General features: G+C 46.0%; 1 protein-coding gene across 1 annotated transcript; it reads right to left on the bottom strand.

The window, feature by feature from the left end:
* Positions 1-653: 653 nt before the first annotated feature.
* Positions 654-1568, bottom strand: LOC128847847 (olfactory receptor 14A16-like). The gene has a single exon (XM_054047574.1). It carries the CDS (start codon positions 1566-1568, stop codon positions 654-656), a length of 915 nt encoding a protein of 304 aa, XP_053903549.1.
* Between the last annotated feature and the right edge of the window lie 13846 nt (positions 1569-15414).

The following is a 15414-nucleotide window of genomic DNA, read 5'->3' on the forward strand; positions in this document are numbered from 1 at the left end:
GAATCTCTAGGTACATGTGCACATCTTTATTTTGATCACCCACATTTGGGAGGTGCGGGGGTGATGGGGCTCAGACCTAGATCTCCTATCACAATCACAGCTTTGTGATGCTCCTCAAACTAATCCCCAGATCTCCTCATATCACAAATACACCTCTGCCAACCTGCATCACCTACTGCCTCCACCGTTCAATACAGCTACATCTAACACAAGGAGTGCAGCTGTAGTACATGCAGATAATTTCCAGTGGTATTGCCTGCTCCAGGGGCCAGAGTGAAGGTTACATGGGCATGCACTTTAACTCTGTATTTCTTGGGTTTGTTTGAGTTATGCTGAACCTGACATTCTGGAAGGGCACGAGATACCACCAGGCAACCTTACTTCTGTGTTAACAACGGCTTGCTTTTATTTTTTGACATTTATTTATGATAGATAGATAGATTCTTATCCAATTTACATAAGTGTAAATCTAGAGTAACGACACTGACTTCAATGAACTCAGTTTCGCTTATTATTACTGTGAAACACAGCATTTTGCATAAACAGATAGCACATTAGATTCCCACGGAGACAATAATTCCATCAGCTGATTATACCTGTAAAGACGCACAGAAAGGGAAAAATCTGGAAATTTTATTTTTGGTGGATAATGTTCACTCAGTCAGTTTCCTCAGCGCACCTTTGATCTCCTTGTTCCTCATGCTGTAGATGATCGGATTCATCATGGGAGGGACCACGGAATAGAGCACAGCCACCATGAGATCCAGAGCAGATGTTGAACTGGAGGTGGGTTTTAGGTAAGCAAAGGCACCAGTGAAAACAAACAAGGAGACCACAGTGAGGTGAGGAAGGCAGGTGGAGAAGGCTTTATGACGGCTCTGCTCAGAGGGGATTCTGAGCACTGATTTGAAGATCTGAACATACGACACAATGATAAAAACAAAGCAGCCTAAGAGTAAACACACACTGAATGCAAGAACCACAACTTCACTCAGATATGAGTCAGAGCAGGAGAGCTTGAGTAGCTGGGGGATCTCACAGAAGAACTGATCCACCATGTTGCCTCCACAGAAGGTCAATGCAAATGTGTTCCCGGTGTGTAGCACAGAGTAGAGAATACCACTGATCCAGGCACTGGCTGCCATTTGGACACAAGCTCTCCTGTTCATCACAGTCTCATAGTGCAGTGGTTTGCAGATGGCAACATATCGATCATATGCCATTACAGTGAGGAAAGCAAAGTCAGCCTCAGCGAAGAAGACAAAGAGAAAGACTTGAGCAACACACCCAGTATAAGAAATTGACCTGGTGTTCAATATGTAATTGGCCATGGATTTGGGGATGGTGACAGAGATGGAGCCAATGTCCAGGATGGATAGATTCACCAGGAAGAAGTACATGGGGGTCTGAAGTTGGTTGTTGAGGGCTACAACCATGATGATAAGAAGATTTCCCACCAGGGCTGACAGATAACTTACTAGAAACACCACAAAGTGCAAAATCTGCAGCTCACGAACCTCAGAGAATCCGAGGAGAAGGAACTCAGTCACAATGGTTCGGTTGGACATTTTCCTTCGCAGTACATGATGTCCTGCCTGTGGAGGGAAGGAGAAGGGCAATGGTCAGATTAGAGTGACAGATGGAATGACCCTGATTCTCTCTCTGTAATATCTCAAGGTGTGAATGTCAAAGGTGGACAACACTTATCACTTCAGCTCACTAGGAGCGGTGAACTGAAGTCACCTGGCAATATACAAAAACCTGTAGGAGAACACTTCAAGCTCCCTGGCCACACAATAGCAGATGTCAAGGTAGCCATCTTACAGCAAAAAAACTTCAGGACCAGACTCCAAAGAGAAACTGCTGAGCTCCAGTTCATTTGCAAATTTCACACCATCAGATCAGGATTAAACAAAGACTGTGAATGGCTATCCAACTACAGAAACAGTTTCTCCTCCCTTGGTGTTCACACCTCAACTGCTAGCAGAGCACCTCACCCTCCCTGATAGAACTAACCTCGTTATCTCCACACTGATTTATACCTGCCTTGGAGATTTCCATTACTTGCATCTGAAGAAGTGAGGTTCTTACCCACGAAAGCTTATGCTCCCAGTACTTCTGTTAGTCTTAAAGGTGCCACAGGACCCTCTGTTGCTTTTTAGGAGAGGTGAGTGCTTCTTGACTCCGACAATCAGACCACTAGACCAGTGCATTATTACACTAGGGTAAATTTGCATAACTCCCTTAAAGTCAATGGAGCTGCGTCAGTTTACACCTTCTGCCCAAGATATGGCTTGATAAAGGTGCAGTATGAAAGAAGGAACAAAGTACTACACCAATCCATCTGTTCCGCACTGGAGGGTTGTCCTAGTGCTATAAACACTAGGCTCACAATTTGGGCATGAAACTATTGCTATGTCTACACTATGAGCCAGGGTTGGATTCCCCTGCTCATGTACGCACATTCACACTAGCTCTCTGTGAGCTAGCGTGAATACAAATAGCAATATAGCCTCTGGAGCATGAGTACCAGCAGCAGAGGCATGACTGAGACTAGTACAAATCTGCCTAAAACCAGTGGGTATGTACTTGGCATGGCTCACCCATGCCTCTGCTGCCACTACCCGTGCTGCCGCAGCTATACTGCTGTTTATACTTGATAAGAGCTAGCACAGGTACATGAGCAAAGGACTCACACCCCCGCTCGTATTATAGGTGTAGCTTAAAATACTAAAATGCCAGCACATCCTGATTTCCACTTGCCAGGGAAATGCGACCGACTCCCCCAGCATCCTAAGTGGCAGCTTGTCTGTAATGAGTCCTGCCCAACACCACCCAGATGGCCTGCCACCTGATTACATGTTGATTTATGGCACCAAATCCCAGCATCACTCAGTTACTGCTGGGTTGTATTGTTTCCCTCTGCAACTCTGTGTCTGGCTGAGTGGTTCAGTAGTACTCAGGAGATTTGGGTTCTCTTCTTGGTTCCGCCAGACCTTCTCTGTGCCCTCAGACAAGGCTTTTTCCTCTCTCTGTGCCTCTGTTTCCCCTCCCACCTATTGTCTGCCTTGTCTACTAGGACTCTTTCAGGAATGGGCTGTGTTTTATTATTTACAGCGTTTGTGCTCAGCTGATAGAAGTGTTGTACACTGGATATGGTGCTAGATCAGGAGCTCTGTGTTTTAATCCTATTGACCCCTCTATAGCGATCTATCCTCTCTGTCAGGATAGACAGGCTTTGACTACTTGGTTCAACTCTGACCCTTGGTGTAAAGGTGCTATTCTATATAAAACATATTCTGGGGGCTATCAGCTTTGCTGCTTACTCAGTTTTACAAACCCACAGCTTCCCTTTGATACTGAAATGAAAATGGATGTAATAGAATGAATGGGTTTGAAATTACAGTATTATTGGACAATATTAGTGTTCCCCACTCTTTCTTAACTGTAAGTTTCCAATTTTCTGCTTAAATTGTTTTCGAAAGAAAATTGAGATTTTCAATTAATTGGGTTTTGAATTAATCATAGACTCATAGACTGTAAGGTCAGAAGGGACCATCATGATCATCTATTCTGACCTCCTGCAGGCCACAGAACCTCATCCACCCACTTCTGTAATAGACCCCTAACCTCTGGCTGAGTTACTGTAATCCTCAAGTCATGGTCATCAAATTTTCATAGAAAGCCTCAGCTATCTTCATATATGAAAACTGAAAAAAACATTTTCGGGGGGTGAATTTAGAATGAAAATTTTCAATTTGCTGCCATTTTTAGCTGAAAATTATTTTTATTGGTTGCCAAAATTTGGGGATTTTTGGGACTTATTTGAAAACTCATTTTTTCTGATAAAAAAAATTCTGACAGACTCTAGATGTTTGAATTGATAGCAAACATCCAGAGCCGGCTCCAGGCACCTGCTTGGCAAGCAGGTGCCTGGGGCGGCCACTTCGGAGAGGGGCGTCACGTCCAGCTGTTTGGCGGCAATTTGGCGGACGGTCCCTCACTCCTGCTCGGAGCGAAGGACCTCCTGCCGAATTGCCGCCGCAGATCACGATCGCGGCTTTTTTGTTTGTTTGTTTGTTTGGCTGCTTGGGGCAACCAAAACCGTGGAGCCGGCCCTGCAAACATCTAACAGAGTTCTATTTGTAATTCATATTTATATTCTTAAAATTGCCCTGTATATTAATATCCTGACATATTTAATTGAAAGAGCAAACTTACTGTGTTAGTCTCTGTGGATTTTTTCCCAAATTGCGAAGCATTTCAGTCTCCAATGCTAGGAATCATTGGTGTCTATCCATCCATCTATCTATCTATCTATCAGGAACGCATCACTGTATTATCCAGCAGTCATTTGTGTCCTTTGCTTGATTTCCTGTGTTGCTGGGTCTCTCTGCAGTTCCTAGAAGACAGGGATCCAGTTCTCAGATGAGCCCTCCCTGCTCCCCTCCTTGGGCAGGCTTGGCTGAGAGGTGAGGGACTAAATAGGATGAGGGACTAAAAAGCCCCACCCAGCTGATCCTGACTTGTATAGGATTCAGACAGGGTCACAGCCCATGATGCACCTGCTCCAGGGCTAAATAGCTGAATCTGGTCTCCAGGGCTGTCAGCCCAGCTCTGATCACACCTCAGGAACAAACTATGCTGACAACCTGCCTTAACTAAGCCTAATTCTGCAGAGGGGAACAGCACCCACCCTGGATTGCACACGATGGCAGCATCCCTGGAAGAACACTTGGCTAAAAACGTGGAAGGGCTGAGGCACAAAGGGTGTCCCAAAGGGATTGCAAATACATTGATTTGTAGCACAAACATGTGACATACAATGGCTAAAAGTCTAGTGGCACCAGAAGCCCACCTGACCTGGAATAGCCTGTTTCTTCACTAACTCCACATAATTACCACTGGGGGAGCAGAGAATTTTTTCTTGGGAAAAAAAGTTCTTGGGATGCAGCCACCAGAGGAGCCGACAGCTGAGGCTGCCCTGCATGTTAGAAGTAGATCACTAAGAGGTACCCAGATGCAAACATTAAAAACTAAGGACCAGACCATGAGCTGGGGTAAACTGATACAGTTCCATTGACTTCAGAGAACTAGGGATATTTATGCCCAATGAGTATCTGGGTACGTCTATACTTACCCGCTGGTTTGGCGGCAAGCAATCGATCTTCTGGGATCGATTTATCGCGTGTTGTCTAGTCTCGATAAATCGATCCCGGAAGCGCTCGCCGTCGACGCCGGTAATCCTGCTCTGCGAGAGGAGTAGGCGGAGTCGACGGGGGAGCCTGCCTGCTGTGTGTGGACCCGCGGTAAGTACCTTTAAGTTCGAACTAAGATACTTCGACTTCAGCTACGTTATTCACGTAGCTGAAGTTGCGTATCTTAGTTGGAACTGGGGGCTTTGTGTGGACCAGCCCTCTGCCCTTTGATTTCAATGGTGCTACGGCTGATTTACACTAGCTGAGGATTTGTCCTGTTGACTCCAATGAAAAAATGGCTGATTTACAGCAGCTTGGAATACAGCCCATTGATTTCATTGGAACTATGGCTGATTTACACCTGCTAGAGATCTGCTCCATTACATGGTTTCAAATCCATATTCTTTGCCTCAGAATCGGAATGGAACAGACAAAGGTTCCTAACCAGTCAGAACTTTCTTAGTTTTTGTCTCATGGGATTAATTACAAGAGTGTAACTTTTAATGGTGGGGGAGTGATTCATTCCCACTAGGACAGAACTTTGGAGGAATTCAGTGTTGTGGAGATTCTCTCTCCCTGATATTCAACTTCTATTGTGATGAATGGACCAACTTTCTTTCTTTCTTTCTTTCTTTCTTTCTTTCTTTCTTTCTTTCTTTCTTTCTTTCTTTCTTTCTTAGCAATTACATTTTTTTTCTTATTACAGGCAACACGAAACTAAAAGGCTCATTAGGATTCAGGTGCAATGCTGCATGACATTTTTAAAATGTTTAATTCACACTGGTTGTAGATGTGTCAGAGAGATGGAACAAATATGAAGGGACAGATCCCTGCTGGTGTAAATCAGCTGTGGCTTCATTGGTGTCAATGAAGCCAGATCCCGAGCTTTAATAAATCAGCCCCATTAAAGTCAATTAGGCCAGATGTCCAGCTGGTAGATATTGGCATCATCCTATGGTGCTTTTCCAATGTACATAAGCTGAATATCTGCACTGTGGTGCCTAGTTTTATGTTTGTTCCTTTATCTGAGATTCTCATTGCTTAACAGCACAATCCTATTTTAATGCTCATAGAATAATCCAAGATCATGGTTAACAGACAGAAATCTGTGAGATCTGTACCCAGTCAGTAAGGAACAGATTATTGTTATAGTGACATCCCAGCACCACTATAACTAAGGTTGTGTCATGTATTCCGTTCAAAGGTCAACTTTTCTATCAATATATTCAGTCTAATTCCTTTGAATTGTGATGTGCCTCAGGAAGCTGCAAAGCAGAGTTAGTGACCCAAATTTGGGGACATCTGAGCTAGGGGTTGCGAAGATAAAAAAGTTTCCAGAGTGGTTTTTTTTTTTTTTTTTGGCTCAGAGCAAAAAATCAAATTACTGGTGTGATGCGGCTCAAAATGGTCTAAATCTGTTGAGTTTTACTCAAGGTAGTGCATGGAATTAACTAAAAATGTGGGGGACCCAAACTGAGAATGGCATTTAAGAAAATGTTCACTCCTTACAGTGTGCATGTTTTAAGATGTGGATGGTTACTTGGATTGCTTTGAAATTTGTTGTGCCTCTTGGGAGACTAGGGGGGCATTAGTGATCCAGATTTGGGGTCATTTGACTGAGGGCTTCCCAATGTACAACTCCTCAAAGAAACAGTTTCCTTCTGCTTTTTTGAACTGTTAAACTGAGAGGAATTAATGACTGGATGAATTGCAGACCTCCTTGAGACTACTGGTTCTGAACTCACCCTCCAATTAACACCTTGAATACTGTGTGCAGATCTGGTCGCAACATCTCAAAAAAGATATATTGGAATTGGAGAAGGTACAGAAAAGGGCAACAAAAATGACTAGGGGTATGGAACAGCTTCCATATGAGGAGAGATTAATAAGACTGGGACTTTTCAGTTTGGAAAAGAGACGATTAAGAGGGGATATGATGGAAGTTTATAAAATCATGACTGGTGTAGAGAAAGTGAATAAGGAAGTGTTATTTATTCCTTCACATAACACAAGATCTAGGGGTCACCAAATGAAATTAATAGGCAGCAGGTTTAAAACAAACAAAAGGAAGTACTTCTTCACACAACACACAGTCAACCTGTGGAACTCTTTGCCTGAGGATTTTGTGAAGGCCAAGACTATAACAGGGTTCAAAAAAGAACTAGACAAGTTCATGGAGGATAGATCCATCAATGGCTATTAGCCAGGATGGCCAGGGATGGTGTCCCTAGCCTTTGTTTGCCAGAAGCTGGGAATGGGTGACAGAGGATGGATCACTTGATCAACTGTTCTGTTCTTTCCCTCTGAAGCACCTGGCATTGGCCACTGTCAGAAGACAGGATACTGGGCTAGATGGACCCATTGGTCTCATCCAGTATGGCCGTTCTTATGTTCTTATAACTAAGGATAAGTTAATGACAAGCTCCCACCCATGTCAAAAGGTATTTTGGGCTGAGTAGCTGGAGGATGCTACAATTTCTGAATCCCAGGTAGCAATTTTATTTTGGGGGGGGAATGTAATCAAAGTCTTTGTGGGGGGGGGAGTTAGATGTGTGAGTTGTTCCTGGGAGGGGAGGGATATTGGGGGGCAAAGGAGTGGGGGAATGAGGGAGAAGGATTTGGGACTGCAGTGAGGGATTATGGGAAGGGGATAAATGGGGATGGATGGTAGGGGAAGGGAGGGAGTTTGGGGGCTCAGGTTAGGGAGGTGTGAGGGTGAATGGAGGGGTGTGACATTGGGCTGGGGGATGTGGGAGTGAGTGGCAGGAGGACTGGGTGAGAATAGGGGTATAGGCACCTCTAAGCCCCACATGCTCCCCTGCCATGTGTGTGCCCAGATCTGAGGGGCCCTTGCCCCTCTAGGGGGGTCTGAGCCCCTGTCCCTCCCTCACTCATATGAGCTGAGATGGGCGGGGGGCTTTCCCCTTTATGGTGTGTGAGCCTCTCTCGCTGCCCCCATGTGTGAATGTTCAGATAGACATGCCCTCGGTGAACTAAATGAGAGTGTTGCAGGAGATGACCATTGACATATTTGCAAACAGCTTCATCTGTGTTGCTGGGGGAGGGAGGTGAGACTCCAGGCACCATCTAGCTCCTCAATTGCACTGAGGTTCCTTCAAGATCTGGAACAGAGTTCACTGGAGCCTCAGCATGGGCAGGTTTGGAGGCATGCAGCTCCTGCCCAGCCCACAGTACCCTGATGTGCTTCTCCATGAGGGCAGCATTTACAGGCAACTCTGCAAGGTGTCTCTCATGCCCTGCTATGTCCTTGACCGCATGTATTAAATCCCTCTCCGGTGGCTAGTCCACAAAGAGGATAGATCTTACTGCTGCTGCCACCTGAGGCATTTGTTTGGTTGAGCTCAGGTGGTAGAAGCATAGACCTAGGGACTGATCAGGGGGTTAGACTAGATGACCCTTGTGGTCCCTCCTAACTCTATGGTTCTGTGATTCTAAGAATCTGAGACTTCCAGCTCCTAAAGTGCCTTGCGACATTGATAACCCCTTCCTAAAGTTATACAAGGCTATTTTCAAGTTTAGTGTGATAGTAAAGAGACAAGTTTTATACACTTCATTGCACAGAAAAAAAGCCTTTGGGATTCATTCCATAAATATTGCTAATGATCTAGCTGCCAAACTGCTGTTTCTCAGCTACCTCAAAGAGGTTCCCATTTTATCTCTTCTGGTTGTGACTGCTTTGACTGCAGCAGCTCACCAGATGTCCCAGTGTTGCTCTGCCACTTACATCCTTCCCTTCTTGTCTGGAGCTGAGTTTGCCATTGGTTTGCGGCATATCTGAGTCCTCTGTCTATGTCCCAGGTGTCATCAGCTAGTTATGAAATCTAAACTGCTGTTGCCATCAGTGGGAGGCTAGCCTGGGATATTAGGGCTGCAGGTTTTGGCTTAGTGTCCATCCAGGCACTATAGCTGCTGCACACCTAGATGTTGACTCCTCCAACCCATCACCAAACTGCTCTGCCATATTCTGCAGGGTGGCTTCACTGGAGGATAATCTGGGAGAAGAGAGACACTGGATTAGAGAAGAAAAATGTCCTCAATAGAACTCTCTGTAAATGGAACCCAGAGACGTCACAGTGAAACCCAACAGTGCAGTCCTTAGGAGTTCTCCTGCTCCTTCACTTGTCACCAAGTGCAATGGTCTGACAGTGGGAATGGAGAAAGGGTCTCTGCAAGCAAAGACTTCCATGGCTTCCTGAATAGAAGGGTGCCATAGGCTCATGCTGAAGGGCCCAGGTTTAATCCCTGATGGTATCTCTATGTGGCAGTGGTTTTACTTACCCATGATTGCAGGCTATTTTCCTGGCCATGTGTGGGGGCATTGCTGCTGGCCCTCTCGGGGTTGTAGCAGCATCACCCACGTGGGGATGTGACATATCCAGGGCAATCGATCAGCTCCCTTCATTACTGTACCCTACAAAAGCCTGGAGGCAATGTCAGTGGGGAGGGAAGTGGGACCTGAATCAGCCCCAAGCCTCTAGCCTCTGAGCCACAGGAGATCTCTCTGCTGGACTAGCAGAGGGTCCTGTATGGTCTGTGTGAGCTACACCCCAGAGTGTGCCATGGTCACACACACAGATAAATTCCCAGCATGTCATAGCCCCTGCAGTGAATCCTGCTCCATAAAGAGCCTTTAAAGGCCTCAGATCCTCTGACCTGATAATGAAGGGGCTTCCCTGAGCCATGGGACCCCAAAGATTCTCAAGGGCATTTAGCTGCCTTGGCTACAGCAGGAATCTTACCTTCCCCTGGGCTACTCTAGGACGATATCACCCCTGCCCAAGGGTTTGAAGCCTGGCTCTGGGCAATCTGACAAAGGCTCGTGCCCTGTAACTTTTAAGGATTTGGAGATATCTTCTCCAAAGGGCAGAGAAGATCCTAACTGCAGGTGGTGCAGCTGGCCATCTATGACCCACCACTGTCCATCAGCCAGGCTGGGCTGGTCCTAGCCTTCTCCATGCTGGGGGAAGCTTCCCAGATGATGAGGACCAGGTGAGAGGCTGTATTAGGCTCAGGAGATTGAGGGCAAGACCCAGGGCCTCTCACCTCTTGGCCCCCGAAAGTCACTCCCGCCCCATTCAGTGGCCTGGGCACAGGGAGGAGAATGACTCAGAGCGGGGGCCATGGTTAGAGATGAAGTGAGCTCCACAAGCAGGATGGAGCCTGTTCATCTCTTGAGCAGCTCAGAGCAGTTCAGAGCCAGTTCTGCAGCCAGGCTATTTAATTACAGCATGGCAGCAGCAGCAGGACAAGCTGACAATGCTCATGCCAAGGGTGGGGAACTTCCCTCGGTGCCCTCGGTGAGCCTTTCTCACCCCTCTGGGCCTCAGCCCACTTCCCCGTGGCCTTGTGTACATCTCATCAGAGCCACCATCCAGAGCCGCCCTGTCCCTGGCAGCCTTGGAGGCTGATGATTCAAAGGGCCATAGAGGCTGGCCAAGCTGGTCTGAGGCACAAAAGCGGGGGAAGCTGCTGGCTGGGGAGAGTTGGGGGATTCAGTCAGAAGGGGCTGCAGATCTGCTCCCTTCCCAGGGCTGCCATCTTGGGGCTTCCCCACTAGTCGCTGGGGGACACTTGGGAAAGGTCTCAACCTCCCACATCCCCCTTCACTGCTGCCAAAAGCCCTCCCAATTCTTCAGCTGGGGGGGCGGGCAGGTGAAGGAGAGGAAATGGGGGACCTGAGCTGCTTCCCCAGTCAGGTTTGAAGGTAGAACGGCTCTCGGAGGCGACCGAGGGGAACGGGCTATCGACTTTGTGCCTTACTCAGATTAACCATCCTGTAAGTATCCCTTTGAAACAGGAATAAATATGCAATAGAGCAAATGGGTTTGAAATTGTGGTGTTATTGGATGATATTTCTGGTTTATGGCATCTGAGAACTAAACAATTTCAGCTGAAATAATAACAATAAAAAAGTTTTTCAAAGAAAATTATATTTTGAAAACCCAATTTTCCTTTGAAATATTTCAAGCAGAACATACTTGACCACCCCAGCTGGAAACTTAGCTTTAAACCAGGGTGGGGAACATTAACTTTGTCCAATAATTGCACAATTTCAAATCCAGTCACTCTATTGCAACCCTGTTTAATTCTGTTTAAAAGGGATACTTGCAGGATGGTTAAACTGAGTAAGCAACAAAGTCGATAACCCACAGCATGTGTTTTAAACAAAGTAGCATCTTTAAACTAGGGCACAGAGAGTTCATGATGGCAGAGTTTTTTTCATTGATCAAGAGTCTACATTCATGGACAGGCTGGGACACTATTCACACCAAATGATATTGTCATAAATGGAGTTACTCTCCCCACCATTTTGACTCGGCTTTGAAACTGTACACAAATTTCAGAAGCCCTGGGAAACAAAGGTCTAATTACACTTTTAGCAGGCACATAATGGTTGTTAAATGTGCTTTTGGCAGATGGAAATCCCATTGGAGATGTGTACAGACCCACTTGGATGTCAATGTCATCAATGCTGTCCATATTACTGTGGCTTGCTGTGCTCTTCGCAATCATTGTGAAGCCATTTCCCCCTGAATGGATCTATGACAGTGAGGGGTGGCTGAATTGGTACACTCAGCCAGACAGTGCACCTACCATAGCTGGTGCCAGATGCACCTGGGCAACAGAAGTCAGGGATGCTTTGCGCTCCCATATCATGGACTTCCAGGCCCAATAGAAGAGGGGGAATAGTGCCTTTATGAATGTGCTTGTGGGGGATGGGGATGGGGCTCACTGATTTGGATGGGGTCAGTGCTTGGAGACGGGTGATAGCTTGATTGCCATGCAATGTACTTATGAATGACTTGACCACTTATGAATGGAGGGGTGTGGTTTCATAGTACGGATTCATATAAGGAAGTGAGTGAAGTGTGGATCTCTGTACCTAACTGTATAGAGGAATGGTGTTTGCTTACTAATTCCTAATTGTCCCTGATCATGTTGTGATGGGTTGGATCACAGAAACCCCCTGGGGAGCTGCCACCCGATGTGCCAAGACTACCTTTGCTCCTGCTTTCCCTGCCAGCTTGGGAGCCCAGCACCCTCTCTTGCTGAGCCAGACACTGCTGTCTGCTCCAACAAAGACCCAGGGTCTGAATTGCTTGCCCCAAAGCTGCAGGTTTACCTGAAAGCAGCTTACAGAAGTGTCCCTGTCATTAACACTCAGATGTCCAACTCCCAATGGGGTCTAAACCTAAACAAATCCATTCTACCCTATATAAAGCTTATACAGGGTAAACACATAAATTGTTTGCCCTCCGTAACACTGATAGAGAGATATGCACAGCTGTTTGCTCCCCCAGGTATTAATACATATTCTGAGTTAATTCAGAAGTAAAAAGTGATTTTATTAAATAAAGTAGGATTTAAGTGGTTCCAAGTAGTAACAGACAGAACAAAGTAAGTCACCAAGCAAAATAAAATAAAGTGCACAAATCTATGTCTAATCAAACTAAATACAGATAATCTCACCCTTAGAGATGCTTCAGTAAGTTTTTTCCTCAGAGTGGACACATTCCAGGCCTGGGCACAATTCTTTCCCCTGGTACAGCTCTTGTTCCAGCTCAGATGGTAGCTAGGGGATTCTTCATGGTGGCTCTCCTCTCCGTTTTTATTCTGTTCCACCCCTTTATATATCTTTTGCATAAGGCGGGAATCCTTTGTCCCTCTGGGTTCCCACCCCTCCTCACTGGGAAAGCACCGGGTTAAAGATGGATTCCAGCTCAGGTGACATGATCACATGTTACTGTAAGATCCAAAGCCTTCTTCCTCCCAGCCCATCCCAATAGGATGATCACACTCAGAAGATTACAAGCTTTGTAATGATACCTTACAAGAGACCTTTTGCATGAAGCACATTTCAGTTACATTATATTCACTCATTAGCATATTTTTATAAAATCATATAGACTATAATGTCACACATGTGTTTACCTTTATCATTTTAAATACACATTGTATGTTGTGATGCAGTGATAGCAATGAACATTCTTGATGAAATTAGAAGCTTTATTTATAAACATGTATTAGCAAAGTACAACATTCACTCATTGCCAGGCAGGCCAGCCATTACCACAACACCACACCGGTAAAAATAGCACCTTACAGAAAAAGGAAAAAAACAACAACAACGAAGTGCATGAACAAGGGCAAACAGTGCAACCACATAGAAGATAGAAACCCCCTACTGTTGCATGTCCCCTGGCCCCTGATCTTGTTTCCCTTCTTTCCCCATTTTCCACACACTTGGTGTTGGGAGCATCCACAGAGGAGGAGGTCAGGATGGGGAAACTGTATGGGGCTAAGCTGCCCTGTCCAGCTGCTCTTGGGGCCTGTTTGCATGGGCCACACAGCCATGGAGTATTCCAAGCTGTTTCTGGACTGCATCCCAGGATACCACGCAGGGGACTCGGGCCTTGGTGAGAGTGATGCAGCAGGAGCTGGTACTTTTGCAGCCATTATTGATGTCAGCTGCTCAAACCGTTCTCTCTGCTGAGCTCTGTCCTCCTCCCTCAGCTGCCATTGCTGTTCCTGGAACTGCGAAGCAAGTGCCTGCTCCCACTCTGAAATCTTGTCCTCAAGCTGTATAGCCAGCCTGAACCTTTCCTCTGGCCTCTTGCCATGCCTTTTCTCCAGCCATAAGTCCCTCTGTTTTTGGTACCGGACCTGCTTGTTGGCCGTGGCCACAACTTTATCCATAAATTCACCACAGAAACGCTTCCTCTTGGACCTGTCCATGAAGGTACGATGGTCCAGGCTTGTACTTCACTGTGGGCGAGCTGTGGAGGTGTTACAGCTGTAGAAGTCGAGGGGCTTGGAATAGGACAAGACACGGAGGGGTATTGTCTCAAATAGCTCAGTGCCGGAGAACAGAAAAAAATCCTAGTGGAATTTCAAGGACATAAAATGTTACTTTTCCAAACTGAGCTTCAAGATATTGTGAGAGGGATGCTTCAATCCACAGAAGGTCCCTGGACACAGCCTGATTAATGGCAGTGAAAGATTTGCAGAGGCAATGGTAAGTTAACAATTCAAAGCTGTTTTTTTGTTTTCTAAAAATTACAGACTATTTGGATTGGGGAGGGGGAGGGGGAGGTAGAGGGGAGGCGATCAGTGGCCTTGCTACAAAAACTTTTTCTGTCATTTCAGGCTTTCCACATTTTGGAGAACATAACTGTTTTTCTGGTGCCCGACTGGCAAAGGGAGATGTTATTCCAAGCTGCTGATGGGAAACCTGCAGCATATGCAGCCAAAACATTCAAATGTATAGTGACTAAACAGCACATCTATGAGTGGAGTGGCTTAGCCAGCTACCAGTGTGGCCGTGGAAAATATGCCCTTCCCCACAAAGTGACTACCTATTTGGAGTTCCTGCTTCAGGGAAAGCTTGCATCTATCAGCACCTGAATTCATGAGGGAATCAACAGGATGTTGTATTTGCTCCCTCATGGCTCAGCTGATTATGATTGCATGCAAACACCCAGAAATCCACAGCCATCCCCCTTACACCTCCTCTCCTTTCCCCCCACGGCACATTTTGGGACACATTTTCAAACCCTGTTTGACTTTGGGACAAATGATTTTGTCACCTGTGGACTGCACGGACTGCTTCTGACTGAAATGGACTAGGTTTGTGAAAGGAACACATTTCCACCTCCCTCCTCCCCAAGTTCACTATTTCCAGTCGGCTCGTTATCCCCCTGAGTGGTTACAGGCGTGGCAGTGTAAGATTATCATTTTTAAGAAACGGGAATGGCCCTAGCAAAAATCTGCACTCTTCCAGTAAAAGGTCACTTTCAAGGCATTTTTACTGTTTTCATTTTCCAATGGCCATTTTAAACTCCACATGGTAGCGGGTGAGAGAGGGATGGGAGGCCATGCTGCTGGCATACAAACTGCCATTAATGGATACATGCTGCTATCAAGGGCTTCTCAAACTTTTGCATTGTTCCACATTCTGTATCCACATTCTGCATTGTTCCACATCAATGTATCTCAGCTATATAATTACATATTGTCTCATATTTGTCTGCTGCAGGTTGGGCGGCGGGCTGCTCCTCAGGGCAGGCATCAAACAGCTCCTCCAAATATGCGTGATCATTCCTGGTACCCTTACTAAAGTCCACTGCTTTGCCAGCCTCGCACCAGAGATTTCCCAAAATCTGGCTGTGCTCCTGTGTCCATGAAGCAATGCACT

The sequence above is a fragment of the Malaclemys terrapin genome, chromosome 13, assembly GCF_027887155.1.
Source record: "Malaclemys terrapin pileata isolate rMalTer1 chromosome 13, rMalTer1.hap1, whole genome shotgun sequence".
Taxonomy (NCBI): Eukaryota; Metazoa; Chordata; order Testudines; family Emydidae; genus Malaclemys; species Malaclemys terrapin.

What these genes read in the sequence shown, in the direction of transcription:
- LOC128847847 (XM_054047574.1), bottom strand. Translation starts at nt 1,568, where the DNA reads ATGTCCAACCGAACCATTGTGACTGAGTTCCTTCTCCTCGGATTCTCT.